The sequence below is a fragment of the Arachis ipaensis genome, chromosome B5 (genome assembly GCF_059453495.1).
Source record: "Arachis ipaensis isolate K30076 ecotype BB chromosome B5, ASM5945349v1, whole genome shotgun sequence".
Classification (NCBI taxonomy): Eukaryota; Viridiplantae; Streptophyta; class Magnoliopsida; order Fabales; family Fabaceae; genus Arachis; species Arachis ipaensis.
This window is the reverse complement of record NC_142440.1, coordinates 62752782-62775873: the sequence shown is the minus strand read 5'-3', so window position 1 is coordinate 62775873 and position 23092 is coordinate 62752782. Positions and strand designations below refer to the sequence as shown.

The following is a 23092-nucleotide window of genomic DNA, read 5'->3' as shown; positions in this document are numbered from 1 at the left end:
GAAACTTGCGGGTCGGGGCGGATGCCAGATTACTTGGCTCAAGTCAGAATGGATCTGGGAGGTAAAAGGTGTTAAGAGTGAATGAATACCTGGAGGGACCTGGGTCCTCTATTTATTGGTGATGGTGGCTATCTTATCTTATCTTTGCTTGGCTAAGATAAGGGACATGTTTGAATTTGATTGTTGTTTAGAGGTTCTAATGGGCCGGTTTCCGGCCTTCTAGATAGACAGAGTGGGTCGAACCCAAGTAGCCGGGTTCCAATGCCGTTCGTGGGCCAGATCCGTAACAAGTACCTAGAAGTTTTCATCGCTGACAAATATAAGTCTAAAAGATATTAACGATAAATAATTCTTGAAAAGATTTAAAACCGTGAAAATATATATTTGAACTCGAAAATCTCATACAATTGAAATTACACTATAGAAGATGATGTTATTCACCAGTAATATTTACTCAAAATTGAGCCAGTTGGTATCTCTGTAAAATCCTACTTGCGAAAATTCAACTTAAAAATGTAAATGAATTAATTGGTGTAAAAAAGATATCACGTTGCATTACAAAACTGTGATCATCAAAAAGTAGACTTATGGTATTTTAGAACATCATTGGTGTTCAAATCATATATCTTGCAAATTTTTGTGATGGCTTGCTGACTAAGGCCGTCTTTCCCATCTTCAAGTTCAACAAGATCCTCAAGTTCTTCAGATTGCCGCAATTTCTAAGTCACATGATGATTAAATAGAAAATGAATGTTAGCACATAAAATAGTATTACACACTTTGAAAGGGGAAAAAAAGAATATGATATGATATTAGTTTAGAACTAAATCATATTATTAAAACGTCAAAATTGTAGCCTTAACTCAAACGTAGTACATTAAGCAAAACTATTATATGCTTTAACTTTTGCACATCCCATGTATCAAACTGTTCCCTCTCCAAGAATATTGTGAATTAAAGCAAATGAATTGCCAAAAGCTTTAAAAAAAATAGTTCTAGCGTATAAAATACGAAGGCATGCATTCTAAATATAATAACATATTTGCAAATTGTTCTCACCCAGCGTTTAAATCAATTACAGTTCACACTTGACAATGTCTTATTTGGTGCTACAGATCAGATTGTATGAGACCATTACCAAGTGTGGTTCATGTGAACTGTTATGTGTTTTATTTGTTGATTCCTTATGCTCAGTTTTCTTCTTATGAGTTGATGTGTTCGACATCTTGCTGCTATCTGAGACGAGTTGGAATAGCTTCTCACTTCCCTAAGAAGATAACATAAAACATAACAGAAACTTACGCGCAACTCAAGATAAATCAAGTCAGAAGCAAAGCTCGAAACATTGTACAAAACTACTAAGAATCTACGATCCATTGGCCTAATTGAAAGTGAACATCTATCAAGAACCATGACAAATGACAAGTATACAAGAACCATGAACTATCATATGAAAGTAGAGAGCCAAGACAAACATGGGCGGTAGAGACATCTTTGGTTGTGGCAGCAAACAAACAAATTACCACAAATTATTATAGAGGGAGAAGAATACATAGCAAATGCAGTGCAAATCTAATAGTAGGACAAACCTGAAGGCCTCTCCAATGCGAATAAGCCCGAAATGAAAACCAAAAGAATGGGACATTAGGCAAAGGTAAAACCTACAATGTACAACAAAGAATGGGCATCAATTGAAGCAAAGGATAGATATTAACAAGCAAACACAAGTCTGCTAAGCACATACATACCATAAGTACAGAGGTCAATGGAATCACTGAAACTGTCGCATATAAGTATTTCCGGTGGATAATTGTTCCCCTGTAAAAGAGAGAATAGTTCATATGACAATGAAGACTTAAATATAGAATTAAATTGGAAGCTACAATAACAGATTCCAGATTGAATGATTGTTCCAACACCATCAACTTTTGCTGGATTTTTTTGGTAACAGGTGTTTGAGGGAGAACTACCTCATAGCAATATGTCTTAATCTTCGGCGAACAAGTTGTGCATTCAGACTGCAATAACATTGTAATTGTCATATATCCGGCAAAGTTTCTAAGCACCTGTTAAAAGGCTCATATACAGGAATCAAACTCAACATTGCCATATGTATCAACCCCATAATAAATATATAGCGAAGGCGAATCTACTAGTAAGAGTAGTAAACTACTAAACTATTCCAACAGAACTTCAAACCACATATCAAAAAACCAAGTAAGTATGCATTAAAACAAGGCTGCGGCACCAACCTTAAAGGGTAAATGACCTCGACGCTGGTAACTTCCTTCGACATAGATTTCAAGAATATCTCTGAGGGCTCAACCCGTGACAAAAGCCACAACCCCAACCTGCAACAATTCGAATCACATTTGAGCATATTATGCACAGCCTAGTCAACATATCTAAAAGACTATCATTCAAAACCTTCGATGTAAGGAACTAACCCATGAATCTTCTTCTTGATAGACCCATCCGGGGATTTTTCCAAACCAATCCAAGCCTTATCCATCTATCAACCACAACCCCAATCGCAAGCAAATAAAGCAATAGATTAAGAAAACAGTACACACAAGAATGTGACAATCCAAGAAAGGGAAATTGACAAAGAAACACAGTTAATACAATGATCGAAACAAAGAAAAAAAAAAGCACCTTGTTGGAACAGTAATCAGCAAGAAGCTCAGCTTTAGCATTAAAGGGCTTGTCACCAACATTAACGCCCTTCCACAATTCTTTGAACGTTGAAGGAGAATGAGAGGAAGAGGAAGTATCTGAATTCTTCTTAAAAGAATGATCAATGGATCTGCTGAAGCACCAGTTTCTCCCTCGTATTGGGAACACAACTAATTTGGTTCTCATGTTGATTACCCCCTACCTCCCTACCCCCGGGTTTGGCGGCAAGAAAAATCTCAAACGCGATTTACCCTTTTGGCGGCAAGAACCATAGAAAGTTTCCAACCAGAGAAACTTTTATTCTTGGCGGTGAAGTTACAATCTTTGATTTGAAATGAAGCAGAGTCCGAATCTGGGTAGTTTGAATATTCAGTGCCAAACTCGAAAAAGTAAAAAAGAAAGAGAGAAAAAACGTCGACGAATATTGAGAGGTGAAAACTGAAAACGGTTGGATCTGTTGTGTTTGTGTGTAACTGTGAAGAGTGATCTAGTAAGTAGGGTGGCAAAACGGGTCGAGTCCGTCGAGCCGATCCGCTAAATCCGCTAAAAAGGGCAGGTCGGGCTAGGATTTGGAGTCCGTCAAATTAAAAAAATTCGTCAAATTTGCACCGCCAAATTGGCGGGTTTTGGCAGGGCGGGGCGGGCCGGTCCGCCAGGCCGAAGATTTTTATTTTTCTTTTTTTTATTAAATAAAAAAGTGATTACTATTATAAAATTAATAATTATAGAAATTTTAAACACTTTTTTTCATTTTTTGTTTTTATTCTTCTTTTAGTTATTAACTTTATTTATTTTATTTTACAATTTCGTATATATGCTCAAATTATGTGACTTATTTTTTAAAATAAAGATGATTTTATTGACAAATATTATTTTGAACAATTTTATTGAAGTTAAAAATTTAAAAAAATAGTAAAAAAATTATATTATAATTTGACTATTTTTTATTTGTATTTAATTTTTTAATTATTATTTTTTGGTTAATTTTAATGAATTTTATTTTTCAAAAAAAAAAAAAAAGAGTCAAGCGGGCTAGCCCGCCAACCCGTCAATCCGCTATAAAGCGGGGCGGGTTAGCATTTTGAACCCATTTTAGTTGGTGGGGCGGGCTAGCATTTTGAACCCATTTTAGTTGGCGGGGAGGGCCGGTCCGCCCCGTTTATGGGGCGGGCCTAGACGGGGCGAACTGACCCGTTTTGCCAACTAGTAAGCTTCCATCTCAAATATACTAATCTTAAATGAGAGTCGATTCTCGCTTTTTAATTTTAGTATGAGTGTGGAAGGATGACGTATTTTTTTTATTGGATATCATGAATTTGAAAATTAGATTTATGATTTTTTTTAAATTTTTTTTGAATAAAGTAAAATTAAATTTTTAAAAATTTTAATTTTGGATTAATTAATCTCTAAAAAAAATTATCAATTTAGTCCAATTAGATATATAATATTCTTCTTTCAATTTACTAACTAAAATTTAATAGTGATATTTATATATATTATTAATTACTCTGACGTGTCTATCTATAAAAGATAAACATATAGATAACAATTTTTGGAGCAAAACTTCATTTGTCTTAATAAGATTTGTGATGAATAGAGAGTAATTGATAAAAGATATATGAAAATTCAAAAGATAATAAATATTTCAATGTCCAAAACTATATCATGCTCATGTGACACTAATGAGACATGTACCACTGTAACTAATGAAATACATAGACAATTCCGTTTCGTTTCAAACTATTCATTGACAGAAGGACATACATGCCTACCGTTTGCTATCTTAGACTTAGAAGACCTAATTGATACATTTTTTTTCAATGACTAATTAGTCAAAGTTCAATATCTTCAATGATCTAATTGTCACTTTACTCTTTTTTTTTTTTAAAAAAAAAGATACAAATCTGGGAGTCAATTTTTTTTTTATATACAAATCTAACTTTTAAATTTGTATTTTAGTATTTGTTACGGACCTAACCTTTGGGTCTCACACCAAAACAACCTTCAATCTGAATACCCGATATCAGTCCCCTTTCTCCTTTAATAAGCCCAAAACGACCTTACACCTTCTAACTAATATCCGTTTAAGATATTTATAATTTGAATGACTGTATTAACAACTCCAAAATACGACACCCAACCCATGATTAACCAAGCCATAACACATCTTTCTAAACAAAGATTTGTTACATACATATATATATATATATATATATATAATGACATTTAACCCTTGTTTTGACAAATCATCTTCTCACCAAATAAATATCTTGTCTAATTACTCATCATCATAACTGAACCTGCACTTAGGAAGAAAAGAAAGATTTGTGACACCAAATCATTCATTTATCACACACGGCCCTTAAATCATAACGCACGCCTCCTTTCATTAATTGCATCATCTTAACCACATATCCCTTCTTCATTCACTAAACCAATGATAAAGAAAACAAGAGAAAGAAAATCCGAGCGAGAGTGAAACGTGAAGCCATCGAACCGTGAAGCTTCTTTTCTCCTCTTTTATGTGTTGGCGTCATTTTTCTTTGATAAAAATTGACGGTAACCTAATTTCTTTTTTTGAAGTTTGGTTCTTTGATGTTCTTTGCAGAGGAATCAATTTCTAACATTTTCTTCTTAAGTTACTCAATCAGAAGATTTCTCTGGAGTTTCGAGTTTTTTGATTTCTTACGGAGATAGAATTTTGATAAATTCTCAATGATTAAATTTGTATGGAATAAGTGATTTGGTTCTGTGATTAATTATTAATTTAGTTTATATCAAATTTTTGCAATATATTGATGTATTTGTGAAGTTTAGGGCTTGATTGTGATGATACTAGCAAGGACCGAACCGTTTTGGAGATTTTTAGGGCTAGAATATTCATGAGCGGATATTTTATACGCTTTTTGACATCATTTCATATAGTTTTTACTGTGTTTTGTTTAGTTTTTATTAAGTTTTTATAGGTTTTAGTGTTAAATTCACATTTTTGGATTCTACTATGAGTTTTTGTATTTTTGTGTTTCTGGCTGAAATTGAGGAGCTGGAGCAAAAGTCTGATTCAGAGACAGAGAAAGTACTGTAGATGCTGTCCGGATATGACCTCCTTGCACTTGGAAGAGCTTTTCTGGAGCTACAGAAATCCAAATGGAGCGTTCTTAATGGCTATGGAAAGCTGCCTTCCACAGCTTTGCAGCAATGTTCAATAGTCTATACTTTGCTTCAGATTAGAAGGCCCAAAACTGGCGTCCAACGCCAGCTTCCTCCCCCCTTCCAAGCGTCCAGCGCTCAAAGAGCAGAGCCCAGCGTCCAAAAGCCCAGAGAGGACCCCCTAGCCAGCATTCAATGCCCTAGGAACCTCCTAGCACGTGGATCTTATCAAAAGTCAGCCCAAACACTCACCAAGTAGGCCCCAGAAGTGAACTTCAGCACTAGATAGACTGTTTTACTCTTACTAGTCATCTGTTTAGTATTTAAGACTTATTTTACATCTCTCTAAGGGAGACACCTATCGTTTACCATTAGTTCGAGTTTTACATTGTATTTTCCTTTCAGTATGAGTTTCTAAAACTCCTAGGTTGAGGGGAGGTGTCCTGCTGAGTCCTATGAATTAATAAAAGTATTACTGTTCTTCTTTGATCCGTGTTTGATTAATTATAAGATGTATATTCGTTCTTCATCAATATGAATGTGTTGAACTGGCATAAGGTTATCACATTCTACATGGGTTCAGAGTGCATCTTTCATCAGACAATGATGAACCACCAGCTTGACTATACATCTCTCAGACGGCTAATCCACGACTTCATTGGGGACTTCTCGAGACATCAGTTCAGCCGATTTACGGGGAGATTAGGGTCTCTGTGGTAGAGGCTAGAACCAAAGGCGCAACATTCCTCCGATCCGGAAGATTCGACCTTGTCTGTGGCGCTTTGAGTAGGATCTTTAAGGAGAATGGACTGTACGAGCTTCACCCTCAAGCAGACTGGATCCGCACTAATCCTGGGGTTCAGATCCGGAGGAGTATTGACGGCTGCTCAAACCAGCGTCAATCACATACAGCCTGCCATTGAAGAAATCATTCACAAGCAAAGGAAACATTACTACCAGAGTTAATTCAGAAAGACAAAGCAACTCCAATCCTCAACTATATTCCTATTATTGATTCTATTTAATTCATAAAGTATTAGCACCTTATTATATTAGACCTTTTCCACTCTATCAATCCAACAATCTTTTGATTCGCCTGACTCAGACCTGCAAGATAACCATAGCTTGCTTCAAACCATAATCCTCGTGGGATCGACCCTGACTCGCTCAGGTATTACTTGGACTACCAAGTGCACTTGCTGGTACAGCTATACGAAAGTGTGGTGATTCGTGCACCAAGTTTTTGGCGCCGTTGTCGGGGATTGTTCGAGTTTAGACAAACTGAAGGATTGTCTTGCTCCCTAGATCAGGTACTTTATTTCTTGATCATTTTTAATTGAGTCTTTTGATTTTATTTGAGTCTTTTATTTTTATTTTCTTCTTCTTCAATTTTAGAAAAATTAAAATATTTTTCAAAATTTTTTTTTCTTTTCTTTGTTTAATCTTTGTTCTTGATTTGAGTCTTTTTGTTTATGTTCTTGGTAAATTTTCGTTTCTTTGAGTCTTTGTTTTTGTTCATGCAATTTTCGATTTTTTGGGATCTTCCTTTCAAAATTTTTCAAAAATAGTTTTTCTTTGGTCAAATCTTGTGTCAAATCTTTAACTTTGGTGTCTTCTTGTTTATTTTCTTTAATTTTCGAAAGTTTGTGTTTAATTTTCTAAAAATTTTAAGTTTGGTGTCCTCTTTATGTTCTTGTGTTCTTTGAGTCTTTGAGTTTTGTTCTTTGTGTTCTTGTTAGTCTTCAAAGTGTTCTTGTGTTTCCCTTGTGTTTTGATCTTAAAATTTTTAAGTTTGGTGTCCCTTTTGTGTTTTCCTCCAAAATTTTCGAAAACTTGGGGCACTAGATCTAAAAATTTTAAGTTTTGTGTCTTTTACTTGTTTTTCTCTTTCACTATTAAATTAAAAAATAAAAAAATATCTTTTCTATTTTATTTTAACTTAATTTTCGAAAATTACATCATAAAAATTCAAATTTTTATTTCAAAATTTTTATCTTATCTTATCTTAGTTTTCAATTTTCAAAAATAAAATCTTTTCAAAATAAAAACTTATATTTTTCAAAATCTTATCTTTCTTTCAAAAGAATCTTATCTTATCTTTTTCAAAAATTTAAAATCTAATCTTATCTTTTTCAAAATCAAATTTCAAAAACTTATCTTTTTAAAATCTTTTTAAAATCTTTTTTGTTTCTTATCTTATCTTTTCTAATTTCAAATTTTAAATTTAAATCTTTCTTAAATATTTTTAATATCTTTTCTTATCTTTTTAATTTCAAATTTTTAAAATTCAAATATTTTTGTATCTTATCTTTTATCTTATTTTAAATTCAAATATTTTCTTAACCACTTCTCTTCTCTTTATTCTTTTTCAAAACCTCCTAACTAACTCTTGTCTCTTAATTGTCGAAAACTCTCTCTTCTTCTCTCTCTTCTATTTTCAAAAATTCACTAACCAATTTTCAATTCATTTTAAATTATTAACTTAATTTTTGAAAATAATAAATAAATAAAATAAAAATAAAAATATTTTAATTCTTATTTATCTTTTCTATTTATACTTCTTCTCCTATTCACTTCTATTATTCGAACTCTACTCATCTCCCATCCTCCATCTTCACTTTTATACATTCTTCTTCTTTCTTCACATCTCACTGAAAGCTCTTGGTCCAAGTGGCACAAAAAACTTTTTTCCTTTCTTTCTTTTCTTCTTTTCTTGTCTATGACTAGGAACAGGGATAAAGAACCCCTCTTAGATCTTGATCCTGAACCTGAAAGGACACTGAAGAAAAGCTTACAACAAGCTAGAGCACAACACTCTAGAAGAAACCTTTCAGAAAACTTTGAACAAGAAAAAGGAGACATGGCCGAACCTGAAGGTGATGCCAGAAAGGTTCTTGGTGACTTCACCATGCCTACCTCTGACTTTTATGGCAGAAGCATTTCTGTACCTGCCATTGGAGCTAACAATTTTAAGTTTAAGCCTCAGTTAGTCTCTCTTTTGCAACAGAATTGCAAATTCCAAGGATTTCTAATGGAAGATCCACATCAGTTCTTAGCTGAATTCTTACAGATCTGTGATACTGTAAATACTAATAGAGTAAATCCAGAAGTCTATAAGCTTATGCTCTTTCCCTTTGATGTAACAGACAGAGCTAAGATATGGTTGAATTCTCAACCAAAAGAGAGCTTAGACTCTTGGGAAAAGCTGGTTAATATTTTTCTAGCTAAATTCTTTCCTCCTCAAAGGATGAGCAAGATTAGAGTGGAAGTTCAAACCTTCAGACAAAGAGAAGGTGAATCCCTCTATGAAGCTTGGGAAAGATACAAGCAATTGATCAAGAGATGTCCTCCTGATACGCTCTCAAAATGGTCTATCATAGGCGTGTTCTATGATGGTCTGCTTGAGATGTCCAAAATTTCATTGGACAGCTCTTTAGGTGGATCACTCCACTTGAAGAAAACACCTGCAGAAGCTAGAGAACTCATTGAGATGGTTGTAAATAACCGATTCGTGTACACTTCTAAAAGAAATCCTACAAACCATGGGACCTCTCAGAAGAAAGGAGTTCTTGAAGTTGAGACTCTGAATGCCATCTTGTCTCAGAACAGGATTTTGACCCAACAAGTCAATATGATCTCCCAGCATCTGACTGGAATGCAAACTGTAGCTGGCAGTACTCAGGAAGCTTCTTCTGATGTAGGAGCTTATGATCTTGATCAACCCACCATGGAGGAGGTGAATTACATGGGAGAACCCTAAGGAAACACCTACAATCCTTCATGGAGGAACCATCCTAATCTTTTATGGAAGAATCAACAGAAACACCAGCAAGGTTTCAATAACAATCAAGGTGGTAGGAACCAGAATAGGTTCAATAACAGACCACCATTCCCATCTTCTCAAGGGAATATGGAAACCTCTAACCAGAACCTCTCTGACTTAGTAAATCTGGTTTCCAGCCTCTCTAAGACCACTCATAGTTTCATTAATGAAACAAGGTCCTCTATTAGAAACTTGGAGGTAGAAGTTGGTCAACTGAGCAAGAGGATTACTGAGACTCCTCCTGAAACTCTCCCTAGTAACATTGAGGTGAATCCTAGAGAAGAGTGCAAGGCCATAACCATGGAGGTAGAAGCTGAATCTGAGAGGATTGGGAAGGCATTGAACGCTAGTGAAAAAGGTTTTACTGGGCGTTCAACGCCTAATATGGCAGCAAGCCTGGCACTGAACGCCAGTGAAGAACCCCTCACTGGGTGTTCAACGCCATCCTGGCAGCAGAGCTGGCGTTGAACGCCAGCCAGGGAGCACTAGTTGGGCGTTCAACGCCCAAACACACAGGCTTTCTGGCGCTGAATGCCAGTGAGGAACCCCTCATTGAGCGTTCAACGCCCAACCAGGCAGGCTTTCTGGCATTGAGCGCTAGTGAGAAACCTCTCATGGGTGTCCAACGCCCAAACATGCAGCTATTCTTGCGCTGAACACCAGTGAGGAACCCCTCACTGGGCGTTCAACGCCCATACACCCAGGGAAGCTGGCGTTGAATACCAGCAAGGACATCCCTGCTGGGCGTTCAACGCCCAAAATGCTAGAGGGACTGGCGTTTAACGCCAGTAAGGGTGGACAGCAAGGGAGTTCAACCCCCAAAGAGCTATCAGAGCTGGCGTTGAACGCCAGGAAATTTACACCCTTTGAGTGCTTAAATCCCACTCAAGAACCCTCTATCCCTGAACTCAAGGAAGCCCATGCTGATGTAAAAACCATAGAGGTTCCTTTGAATGCCCTTCTGCAGTGTATGAGTTCAGATGACTACTCATCATCGGATGAGGATGAAAACACTAGGGAAGAGCAAGTTGCTCGGTACCTAGGAGCTCTTATGAAGCTGAATGCCAAGTTATTTGGTACAAAGTCTCTGGAGAAAGAACATCCACTGTTTACCAAAGAACTCCATGCTTTGGTTCAGCAGAGGCTACCTCAGAAGCTTTCAGATCTTGGACGCTTTCTGATCCCTTGCACCATAGACACTATGACCTTTAACAAGGCTTTGTGTGACCTAGGGTCAAGTATAAACCTCATGCCACTATCTGTAATGGAGAAACGGGGAATCCTTGAGGTACAAACTGCAAACATCTTATTAGAGATGGCAGACAAGACAATGAAGAAGCCATATGGCTTAGTAGAGGATGTCTTGGTGAAAGTTAAAAACCACTACATCCCTGCAAACTTCATAGTCTTGGATATTAGAGAGGATGAGAATGACTCTGTCATTCTTGGAAGACCTTTCCTAGCCACTGTTAATGCTATCATTGATGTGGCTAAGGGAGAACTGACTCTACAACTAGGGGAGGATCACATCTTATTCAAGATGCCTCATCCCAATTCTCCTTCTAAAAGAGAGATAATTATGCAACACTTAGTGTTCCAACCCTCTCTTTCTGTGCAGAGCATTGCAGAGCCTCCTAACAATAATTCTAAATTTGGTGTTGGGTAGTCACCAACAAGCTCTAAGCACAAAGGTACTAAGAAGAAAGTACCTAAAGGCTGGAGGGACAAAACGGTTCTAACTGAAGGCCTCTCACCTGGCATGAGAGTTGTCTTCACTAAGAAACCAGTCTTACCACATACAGTGAATCATATCCTGTCTTTAGAGCATGTGGAGCTCATTCATGAGAAGACAGGAAGAAAGTTCACTATAAGGGGCAAAAATCTGAGCCCATACTCACCTCCGTAAGGAGCTAACCGTCAAGCTAGTGACGTTAAAGGAGCGCTTGTTGGGAGGCAACCCAACCTTAATTAATTATTTCTATTTGGTTTTATTTTGTTTTGTTTTTCTTTTAGTTATTTTTGGAGTTATGATCATATGCAGCAGTCAGAACAGAGACTGAATTTCACAGCAGTGAAAATAGAACACTCTGGATAGAGTGTTATTAAAAGTTAAATGCCAGCCAGGGTATCCCTGCTGGGCATTCAACGCCCCTCATGGGCAGCATTGCTGGTGTTGAACGCCAGCTAGGGAGCAGCCTCTAGGCGTTCAAACGCCAATGCAGAGAAGCAGAGAATCTGGATTCCTTAACCTCTCAGGATCAGTGGGTCCCACAACATCTTTCACCTACCCTACTCCTATAAATACCCCTCTTCATAATCCTTCATACACACACCTCTCATACACTCATTAACCCACAAGGCCGAGCTCTCTCTCTCCCTCTATATCCTTCTATTTTTTTCTTCTTCTACTCCATTCTTCTATTCTCTTTATTTTTGCTCGAGGATGAGCAAAGTTTTAAATTTGGTGATGGAAAAGCATAGCTTTTTTCTTTCCATTACCATTCATGGCACCCAAGGTTGGAGACCCCTCTAGAAAGAGGAAAGGGAAGGTAGTAGCCACTCCATCTGAATCTTAGAAGATGCAGAGATTCATCACCAAAGCCCACCAAGTCCACTTCTATAAAGTAGTGGCAGAGAAGAAAGTGATCCCTGAGGTCCCTTTCAAGCTCAAGAAGAATGAGTACCCGAAAATCCGAAGAGAGATCCGGAGAAGAGGTTGGGAAGTCCTAACCAATCCCATTCAAGATGTTGGGATTATAATGGTGTAAGAGTTCTATGCTAATGCATGGGTTACTAAAAACCATGACACTAGTGTAAATCCAAATCCAAGGAATTGGAGTACCATGGTCCGAGGGAGAATCTTAGATTTCAGCCCGGAAAGTGTGAGGTTGGCATTCAACTTGCCTCTAATGCAAGGAGATCCTCATCCTTACACTAGGAGAGTCAACTTTGATCAAAGATTGGATCAAGTGCTCTCAGATATCTGTGTGGAAGGAGCACAATGGAAAAAGGATTCCTAAGGCAAGCCCATCCAACTAATAAGGCTTGACCTAAAGCCCATAGCTAGAGGATGGTTGGAATTCATCCAACGTTCCATCATTCCCACTAGCAACCAGTTAGAAGTGACTGTTGACAGAGCCATCATGATCTATTGCATCATGATTGGAAGTGAGGTGGAAGTACATGAGGTGATCCCTCAAGAATTGTATAAGATAACTGAGAAGCTTTCCACCAATGCAAGGTTGACATTCCCACACCTCATCTGTCATCTATGTAATTCCGCTAAAATTATCATAGAAGGAGATATCTCTATTGAGGAGGATAAGCCCATCACTAACAAGAGGATGGAGCAAACTAGAGAGCATGCACAAGAGCCTGTGCAACAGCCTCAGCATGAGATCCCTGAGATGCCTCAAGGGATGTACTTTCCTCCTCAAAGCTATTGGGATCAATGGTAGACTTCTCTTGGAGAACTAAGCACTAACATGGAGAAATTGAGGGTGGAGCATCAAGAGCATTCCACCACCCACAATGTAATAAGAGAAGATCAAAGAGCCATAAGGGAACACTAAAGGGCTATGAGGGAAGAGCAACAAAGGAAAAGGAGTGATGTTGAAGAGATCAAGCATCATATTGGATCCTCAAGGAGGAGCACTAGCCGCCACCATTAAAGGTGGATTCGTTCTCTTTTAATTCCTTTCCTTTTATTATTTTTCTATTTTCTGTTTTGTTTTTGTTTGTTCTCTTGTTCTTGTTGCATGATCATTTGTATTGATGTCTTAAAGTTGTAAAATGTTCCATATATCCCTCACATTGCTTAAAAGAAAATTTTAATTGAAAATAACTGAGAGATGCATGAATTTCAAGTTTAAAATAAGAGTAGTTCAATTATTTTAATGTGACAGCATTGCTTTTGTTTTCTGAATGTATGACTAAACAGTGCATATTTGAAGTTGAAATTTTAGAATGTTGGCTCTTGAAAGAATAAGAAAAAAGGAAAAGTATTATTGATAATTTGAAAAATCAATAAAATTGATTCTTGAAGCAAGAAAAAGCAGCAAAAAGAAAAAGAAAATGCTTTCATTCGAAAAAAGTGGCAAAAAAAAAAAAATAAATAGAAAAGAAGAGAGAAAAAGGAAGCAGAAAAAGTCAATAGCTCTTTAAACCAAAAGGCAAGAGCAATATGCCAGTAACCCTTTAAACCAAAAGGCAAGGGTAAAAGGATCCAAGGCTTTGAGTATCAATGGATATGAGGGTCTAAAGAAATAAAATCCTGGCCTAAGCGACTCAATCAAGCTTTCCGTAACCATGTGCTTGTGGCGTGAAGGTGTCAAATGAAAATCTTGAGACTGAGCAGTTAAAGTCATGATCCAAAGCAAAAGAGTGTGCTTAAGAACTCTAGACACCTCTATCTGGGAACTTTAGCAAAGATGAGTCACAATCTAAAAAGGTTCACCCAGTTAAAGTGTGTGTGGCATTATTGTATCCGGTGGTAATACTGGAAAACAAGGTGCTTAGGGTCACGGCCAAGACTTTGAAAAGCTGTGTTCAAGAATAAAAAAGAACTGAACTAGGAGAGTCAATAATATCATCTGGATTCTAAGTTCCTAAAGATGCCAACCATTCTGAGTTTCAATGGATAGTGAGAGGCCAAAACTATTCAGAAGTAAAAAGCTACTAAGTCCCGCTCATCTAATTGTAACTAAGCTTCATTGGAAACTTAGAAATTTATTGTATCTTAATTTTCTTTTTATCCTACTGTGTTTTTAGGTTCTTGGGGACAAGCAACAGTTTAAGTTTGGTGTTGTGATGAATGGATATTTTATACGCTTTTTGGCATCATTTTCATATAATTTTTAGTGTGTTTTATTTAGTTTGTATTAAGTTTTTATAGGTTTTAGTGTTAAATTCACATTTTTGGATTCTACTATGACTTTCTATATTTTTGGTCAATTTTAGGTAATTTCTGGCTGAAATTGAGGAGCTGGAGCAAAAGTCTAATTCAGAGACAGAGAAAGCACTGTAGATGCTATCCGGATCTGAGCTCCTTACACTCGAAAGAGCTTTTATGGAGCTATAGAGGTCCAAATGGAGCATTCTTAACTGCTATGGAAAGCTGACTTTCAGAGCTTTCAAGCAATGTATAATAGTCTATACTTTGCTTCAGATTAGAAGGCCCAAAACTGGCGTCCAACGCCAGCTTCCTGCCCTCTTCCAGGCGACCAGCGCCCAAAGAGTAGAGCCCAGTGTCCAAACGCCCAGAGAGGAGCCCCTAGCCAGCGTTCAATGCCCTAGGAACCTCCTAGAATGTGGATCTCATCAAATCTCAGCCCAAACACTCAACAAGTGGGCCCCAAAAGTGAATTTTAGCACTAGATAGACTGTTTTACCCTTACTAGTCATGTGTTTAGTATTTAAGACTTATTTTACATCTCTCTAAGGGAGACGCCTATCATTTACTATTATTTTGAGTTTTACTTTGTATTTTCCTTTCAGTATGAGTTTCTAAACCTCCTAGGTTGACGGGAGGAGCCCTGCTGAGTCCTATGAATTAATAAAAGTATTACTGTTCTTTTTCGATCCGTGTTTGATTAATTCTAAGTTGTATATTTGTTCATCATCAATAATAAAATTGGTGATTGAGGATTGCTAGTTGGCTTGAATTCTATAAAGCTAATCTTTGATTAGGATTTGTGGACTAGAGTTAATTTTTCTCACTTGACTTTTGATAAACCCATATTTTATGATATATTTTGTGCCTAATTTAAGTGATTTATTCAATCCTTCACTCACTTATTCATGTTTATTGCATGGTTTTACTTTCCCTTCCTTATTATGTGAGATATGTGAAAAAACATGTTTCCTATGCTTTAAGAATAATTATTTTAATTACCCTTTATTACTATTCGATGCCGTGATTTGTGTGTTGAGTAGTTTCAGATCTTCTAAGGCAAGAATGACTTAAAGGATGGAAATGAAACATACAAAAATGGAAGGAAAGCACAAAATGGAGTTTTTGAAGAAACTGGCAGCGACGCGAACGCGTGGACGACGCGGCCGCATGCCTAGCGCGAAGAGAGCACGACGCGAACGCGTGAATGACGCGAATGGGCGCCTTGAGCAGAATGCAGATGACGCGACCGCGTGACCTACGCGGACGCGTGATAGAGGCCACGCACCAGAAATTACAGAAAATGCTCCCAGCGATTTCTGAAGTCCTTTTTGGCCCAGATCCAAGTACAGAAAGCACATGTTAGAGGTTATAAAGTGGGGGAATGCATCCATTCAAAAAGGAGAGTCTCCAATTATTTACTTTTGATGATTTAGATGTAGTTTTTAGAGAGAGGTTCTCTCCTCTCTCTCTTAGGATTAGGATTTAGGATTTTTCTTGCTTTCATGATTGTTCCTTTTTATCAGGTTCAACTTTCCTTTTTGTTATCTTCTCAATTTAATTTATGAACTTTTCTATGTTACAGATAATTCTCTTAATTAATGTTATTTGAGGTATTTCAGTTTATGATTGCTCTCTTTTGTTTATGTTACTATTACTTCCAACTTGAAGATATTTTTATTCGAGTAGATTTACTTTTCCCCTTTTGGTCTTGGTTAAGAAATCAGTAACTCAGGAGTTATCAAACTCAACGTGATCGATAATTGTTATCTTTGCTAATTGAATTGAACTTCAATAATTCCAGTCCTTTCTTAGGAATTGACTAGAACCTGAAGATCAGACTAATTAATCCACTTGATCTTCCCTTGCTTTAGTAAAGGCTAACTAAGTGGGATTAAGATTCAATTCTCGTCTCCATTGATAAGGATAACTAGGATAGGACTTCCAATTTCTCATACCTTGCCAAAAGTGTGTTTTACAGTTATTTATTTATTTTACTTGTAATTCAAATTACTTGTTCCTTACTTTCAAAACCCCCAATTTACAATCTTCATAACCAATAGTAAGAACATACCTCCCTGCAGTTCCTTGAGAAGACGACCCGAGGTTTAAATACTTCGGTTATTAATTTTAAAGGGGTTTGTTACTTGTGACAACCAAAACGTTTGTACGAAGGGATTTCTGTCGGTTTAGAAACTATATCTACAGTGCGACTATTTTTATAAAATTCTTTACCAGCAAAAATCCTAACGTCAAAATGGCGCCGTTGCCGGGGATCTGCAAACGTGTGCCTTATTATTGGTTATTGTAAATATTTTATTTTGCCTGCTTATTTATTTTATTTTTGCTTTTTAATTTTTATTAGCTACTATGAATTCTCACCCCTCTCGCTTTGAGTTTGGTTCTAATATTGTTGAAAGGAGTGAAAGCTATACCAGGAATATGCATCAAGGTCAGAGAAATCAAAGATGGATGGAGCCAAGAGGATTTGATCAACCCTTTAGGCAACAACACCCTCCAAGATATCATGGACAAAGACCATTCTACAGTGCATACCAAGCTGATAGATATGGTGGACCACCCTGTAACTACCAACAAGCCCCACCCTGTGCTTATAGACCACCCTCTGAACGTAGCTTTGAACCACCACACTCACAAGTTCCTTTTCACCATTCACCACCATATGATCCTTATTTACCCCAATCCCAATCCGATTACTCCCAAACACCACCACTTCCCTACGAACCATGTCCAAATCCATCACCTCCAGAATCACAGGCTCGCCTCAAGAAAACAGTAGATCAACTTCAAACAACCCTTCATCAACTGGAGCAAGCAATAAGTCAATTATTTTCTAGACGTTCGGGCATTCAAGGACCTCCCACAACCCCATGTGGACAATCTAATGAAGAGCGTAGCATGAAGGAGATACTAGAAACTCCAGTGAACAAAACAGAGCGTGACTTCGTACTGGAACAAGTAGAGGAAGCTGTCATTATTAATGAAGAAGAGTTGGTTGAAGACTTAGGAGACACTGAACTTCCATGGGAATCCAGAGTTGTGGAAAATTCTGTCAAGGACGTTACAATTGATGCTAAGGAGGATAGTGCACAACCCCCAAGGCAAGTCTTTTATGAAGAACTAGACGAAATAATCCAAGAAGCAAATCTCCTTGATGATGATAGTCACAAGTCAAGTTCTCCTAGTAATGAACTTGCACCCTCAAGTGAATTCTCTAAGATTGAAGAACCTTATCCAAGTGAATACAAAGAAGATGCGGAGGTAGATTTCTCTCAACCTCCAGCTTATGACTTGAGTGATGAGGAAGACATAGAAGACTTTGATCAGGATGATGTTGCATTTGAAGAATTCTGCAAGGAAGTGGAGAAATTCACAGAAGAGCACAAGGGAGTAGAACTTACAGAACCACTGGAAACACCTACCCCAAGGCCATTACCACCTAATACAAGCTTCAAGTGGGTACAATCTTTAACCTTTATCTTTACTTTTCCACTTGAATATGGTTTGCTTGAAACAGATGGACAACTTAGAGCTCTTTGTGGTTTTAAGAGTAAGAGGGAAATGGCTCGCACTCAGAACTGGTGCACAAGGTTCAATAAGGTTCCACGCTTCAACTCGAAGTGCACGAATTGGCATCATGTTCAATCGAATGGATCTCGGAAAACGTTTGGTTATCTTGGTGAGAATCTAATTTCTAAACCGCCCGGATGGAAAAATATAGATCAAGACGAAGGCGGATTTAAAAGCAAAGTTTGGGATCCTAGAATCTATTCTGATATTCGTCACTCCGGGAGCCTGAGAATCTGTTTGAAGCTGCTCAGAAGCTTTACATGCCTAGTTTGGGACCCCGGAGGCTGTTGGCATTCCAAACATTGGTGGAGATTTCTGGATGAGTTTAAGCATAAGCCACCATAACAGGAAGCTCATCCAATGTCCAACTTAAGGACTTTAACTAAAAGTGCTAGGTGGGAGACAACCCACCATGGTATGGTCGTTTTTTTTTTCAGTTTTATTTCGTGTTATTCATTTTTATTCTTTTTTCAATTGAACCTGAATATTATTCATTAGCATTGCATACTGCATAATTGCATAATTACATATAAAAAAAATAAATAAAAAGGGCGTGCGACATGACCGCATTGCTCATGCGATCGCGTCAGTTGCGAAAACCACCTCCCACGCGTCCGCGTCATTCACGTGGCCGCGTGATCTGGAAATCGGCGTAAAGATCCAATGCCCAGAAGGTTGGGCTAGAATCGTGCGGCTGTTGTATGTTTCGCACAAAACGACCCATGCGGTCGCGTCGCGCGGATATCATGGCACCCCAGTGGAGACAGAGAGTTGCGCCGAAACGACACTGGAATTGTGCATTTCGCACAATTTTCGGCGACGCGGTCACATGCCCCACGCGACGGCGTCATTCAACCTTTTTCCATTCCATGCGGTCGCATCACTCACGCGATCGCGTCAACCCCCATTCCACCCCAGCCATGCGATCGCGTGCCCCACGCGATCGCGTGGATTCAAATTCATTTACCCCCCAGTGACGCGAAACCCTACCCTGTCGCGCTCCCCAACCCCTTTCTTCTTTCTCTTCTCTGCAACCCCCCTCTCCACCCCTCGCCACCCACAACCACCACCAACGGCCGCACCACCGTCGACCACCCAGCCACGACTGCGACGCCACCCCCTTCTTCCTTCCCTCTCTTTCTTCTTCTTCTCTTCTCTTCTTCCCTCCACCACCGCTGCCCCCTCCGCAACCACCACCCCCACCGTGCCACTATCACCGCCACGTAACCCACCACCAACACCCTCACCCCTTCCCTTCCTTCCCCCTTAACACCTACCCATCCCATTACCCCTACCCGAAAACCCCCTGTCTCCGAACAACCACCACCGCCGCGCCAACCGCCCCTTAACCGCCGCGTCAGCCACCACCACAACCACCCCCTACCATCTCTCTGCCCTACTTTCATTCATATGCCTACCAGGTTCCGCCAAATGCCACTCTTTTAATTCGTAGTTAATTGCATATTTTTTGTTTATGTTCAAAATTAGGCTAGTTAGATATGCATGTTGTAGTGGATTCTAGGTGGTTAGGTAGCCTAGGATGTGGTTAGTGGATCTAGGCCTGATTAATTGCGCTGTTCCTGCTACTTGTTTTATAATTTTCACAATTCTACTGTTGCTGTGATCTAAGTATTGTTCATATGATATTCTCACTGTTCATGCTGCTATTGCGACTACTCTTTCCTGTTCATATTATTTATATCTATTTGCAGTTTATTTTAATTTATATGAACTATTCTGCTTGTTGTTTATTTTCCGGGAACATCCAATTTTAGCCAGAATGCTGCCCAATTTTCTGTAAATTATTTTGATTCTCATTCATGTATTGGTTTTGGCATTTTCAATTTTGCTTTCCTTATCTTTCACCAAACTAATTCCTGAATGCACGGGCCAACATTCCTATTCCTTTTGTTTTCCCGATTAATAAATCACATTATTGATGATTTAATTTCAAATTTTTGTTAGTGATATATCTATATGAATCATCAACAAATTGATTCCCTTGCTTGAATATGAGTTGTGTGTTGCTTCAAATTGTGAATTTCTTGTTACTTAGAAACCAATCATCTTGCCACTTACTCTGACTTTCTTTTTACTAACTCACTGATTTTTGATTTCTAACCTCTTTTTCAATTTAACACCACTTTTAAGTTCCTAACAACCCCCCTCTGCTTTTTGACTCACTCTTTACTTTTACTTTTTAACTCAAGGCATGTTTATAGTTTTTCCTAATTAACATGAATTCTATTTATATTACATTTTGGATTGAAATTTCTCATCTCAGCTTTTTAATTCTAAACCAATCCAAAATGCACAATTATTCAACTCATTTCATTATTCTACTACTCCTTTGCCACTATGTGCTTATTTTGTTATTTGCCTACTTGTTTTCCTGTTTTTATTATATCCTAGATTTCTGTTTTTCAGGATGTCTGACACCCAAAGAATAGGAAAAGGAAAGGCAACAACTGACAAATGGAAAAGAGGAGAATCCTCTATGTCCATCCTGGACATCATGCATGATGACTCCTGGCGGGAGAAATACTTTACCCCGCAGGAGAAGGCTGACCAGCTACTCCCTGCCACTGATCCCATTAAGTTTGCAAACAGATACTGTGAGCTGAAGTATCCGGTGTTTGCAACCTCCAGGAACCTGTACCTGGAGCGGACTCTGAAAATTCCGGAAGAACTCCAGCAATACACCTCCGATCAAATCAAACAAAGAGGCTGGTTCTTCTTGGAGAGAAACCTGACAGAGTTCAATGCTTCTTGGGTAAGAGAGTTTTACTGCAATTACTTCAAAACTTCCCTAGATGCAGTGAACCTAAGAGGGAAGCAGATACTGGTCACTAAAGAGGCCATTGAGGATATTCTGCAGCTTCAGCCTGAATTCGATCAGCTTGATGGTTACCAAAAGACTGAGGAGGACATGCGCTTCATGAGGTTTGACTGGGATGCAGTCAAGGCGAGGATAGCCCTTGACCCGACTGTCCCATGGGTCATGAGTCAGAACACCACCATGCCTAAGGGAATCAAGCGGATATACTTAAATGATGAGGCTCGGCTCTGGCACCAGATACTGAGCAACTTTATTATGCCGAGTACTCATGAGACGGAGCTACCTGCCGCTATGATTAGCCTCCTCTGGTCTATGATGAAGGGTAAGGACCTGTACCTGCCATGATTCATCCGGTACTACATGGCCAGGGTCCACGTCAGAGGCACTCTCCCCTTCTCATATCTGATTACCCACCTCGGACGTCGAGCTGACGTGCCTTGGGAGGATGCTGATGAGAAGCCACCTGCTGCAGAATATAAGAAGATTATCCCCCACAGCAGGAACTTTCTGGCTTTGGGCTACAGACCTCCATTCCTCACTGCCCCTGATGAGACAGCCACACCTTCAACTGGCCCCTCTTCATCTACTGCTACCCCAGCTACCACCACTGCACCTCCACCTTTCTCTGAGCCAGTTTATCACCTCATGCACCGCCTATTTCAGTAGCTAGACCAGATGGAGTGCCGCAACCGGCGCCGATATGAGAGATCTGAGCGTCGCAGCAAGCGACCCTGTGAGCACCTAAAGCTGATGATATGATCTGGCGGCGACATCCCCTCCGAGCCTGACACACCATCAGAGCCATCTGAGGAGGAGGCGGATGATCATGAGGCGGAGACCCATCCACAGAGAGAGGCTGAGTAGGCAGGCCTAAAGCAGGCTGCATCACAGCAGGAGGAGCCGTATCAGATTCAGGCTGCAGACCCAGAGGTTCCTATACAGTCAGCACCTCCTCTGCAGCAGGCAGATCCTCAGACCACCACCACAGAGACTCCAGCCACCCATCCTTCCAGTGATGACACTCCTTCACATCCTCCTTGAGTGAGCATCGAGGATGATGCTTTCTTTAAGTGTGGGGAGGTTGCCATCTCTGGCGTATTTTTCTTGGTGAATTACTACAGATTCTTTTTATTTTATTTTGTTATTTTTCTATATTTTGATCTTTATTTTTATTTCTTAGTACTTATATATTGCTCTTTTCATGTATTTCTACTCTATTTCTGCATGGTGCACTTTAGTTTATATTTTAGCCAGTTAGTTTAGTTGCAATTCTAACTTATTAGTTATAGAATATGTGGATTAATTAGTATAGTTTACCCTTTTAGTATATGATAGTTTGGTTTAAATTGAAAATAAAAAGGAAGTAAACTAGAGACTTTAACATAAACAATCCACACACGTTGTATATATAGCATTACATGTTAGTTAGTTAACAACATTTCATCAAGGAGAAACACTAAAACTTTAAAGCCACCCTAAGATTTACATTGAGAATAATGGGAACTCTTAATTTTTACTTGCATGACATATATAACTGAGATATAATTTTTGAGCTAGCGAACACACAGCCTGTGAGTTTTGAGCTTAATTGTATGGTTACATTCAAACCATAATATTTTATTCCTGTGTATTTTGCCCTTCTTTTTTATTCTGATGTTCTTTACTTTGTTTTAATCTATATATCCAATTATAGAATATAGATACATACCAAGAAAGTGATTGAGGCCATTGTTTGATTCTAGCTCACTTATCCCAAATTAGCCTACCTTTTACATCACCCTTGTTAGCCCCCTTAAGCTTTTAATCCCCTCTTGTTCTATAAACCACATTACTAGCCTTAAGTAGAAAAACAAAATAAAAATCCCAAGTTGAATCCTTGGTTAGCTTAAGATAGAAATTGTGTATTGTTTAAGTGTGGGGAACCTTATGGAAACATGGATGATAAAAACAAAGGTAGAAAGTAAAAAATAATAAAGACATTTCAAAATAAAAGTTTTGGGAAGCATGCTCATGTGAAATCAAAACAATTGAATTACCATGAGCACCAAAAAAAAATTTTTCTATTTAAATAAAGGGGATACAAAAATTCCCCAATTGCAAAATAAAAAAGAATCAATGCACA

The 23092-nt window shown here is 38.4% G+C and overlaps 1 protein-coding gene and 1 non-coding gene across 3 annotated transcripts; both read right to left on the bottom strand.

Annotated features, from left to right (window-relative positions):
* Positions 1–572: 572 nt before the first annotated feature.
* Positions 573–2862, bottom strand: LOC107641869 (uncharacterized protein YDL183C-like). 2 transcript variants are annotated; one of them, XM_016345285.1, is made up of 8 exons: positions 2656–2862; positions 2448–2512; positions 2253–2351; positions 1971–2018; positions 1749–1818; positions 1590–1661; positions 1139–1267; positions 573–719 (listed from the first exon to the last, which is right to left on the bottom strand). In XM_016345285.1, exons 1-8 carry the CDS (start codon positions 2860–2862, stop codon positions 573–575), a joined length of 837 nt encoding a protein of 278 aa, XP_016200771.1. The 2 variants fall into 2 exon arrangements, with proteins under 2 accessions (XP_016200771.1, XP_088344903.1); XM_088488777.1 differs by lacking the exon at positions 1971–2018.
* A 6217-nt stretch (positions 2863–9079) lies between these two features.
* LOC148564418 (small nucleolar RNA R71) lies at positions 9080–9186 on the bottom strand. The gene has a single exon (XR_015884519.1). It is a non-coding gene; the product is annotated as a small nucleolar RNA R71 (small nucleolar RNA).
* Between the last annotated feature and the right edge of the window lie 13906 nt (positions 9187–23092).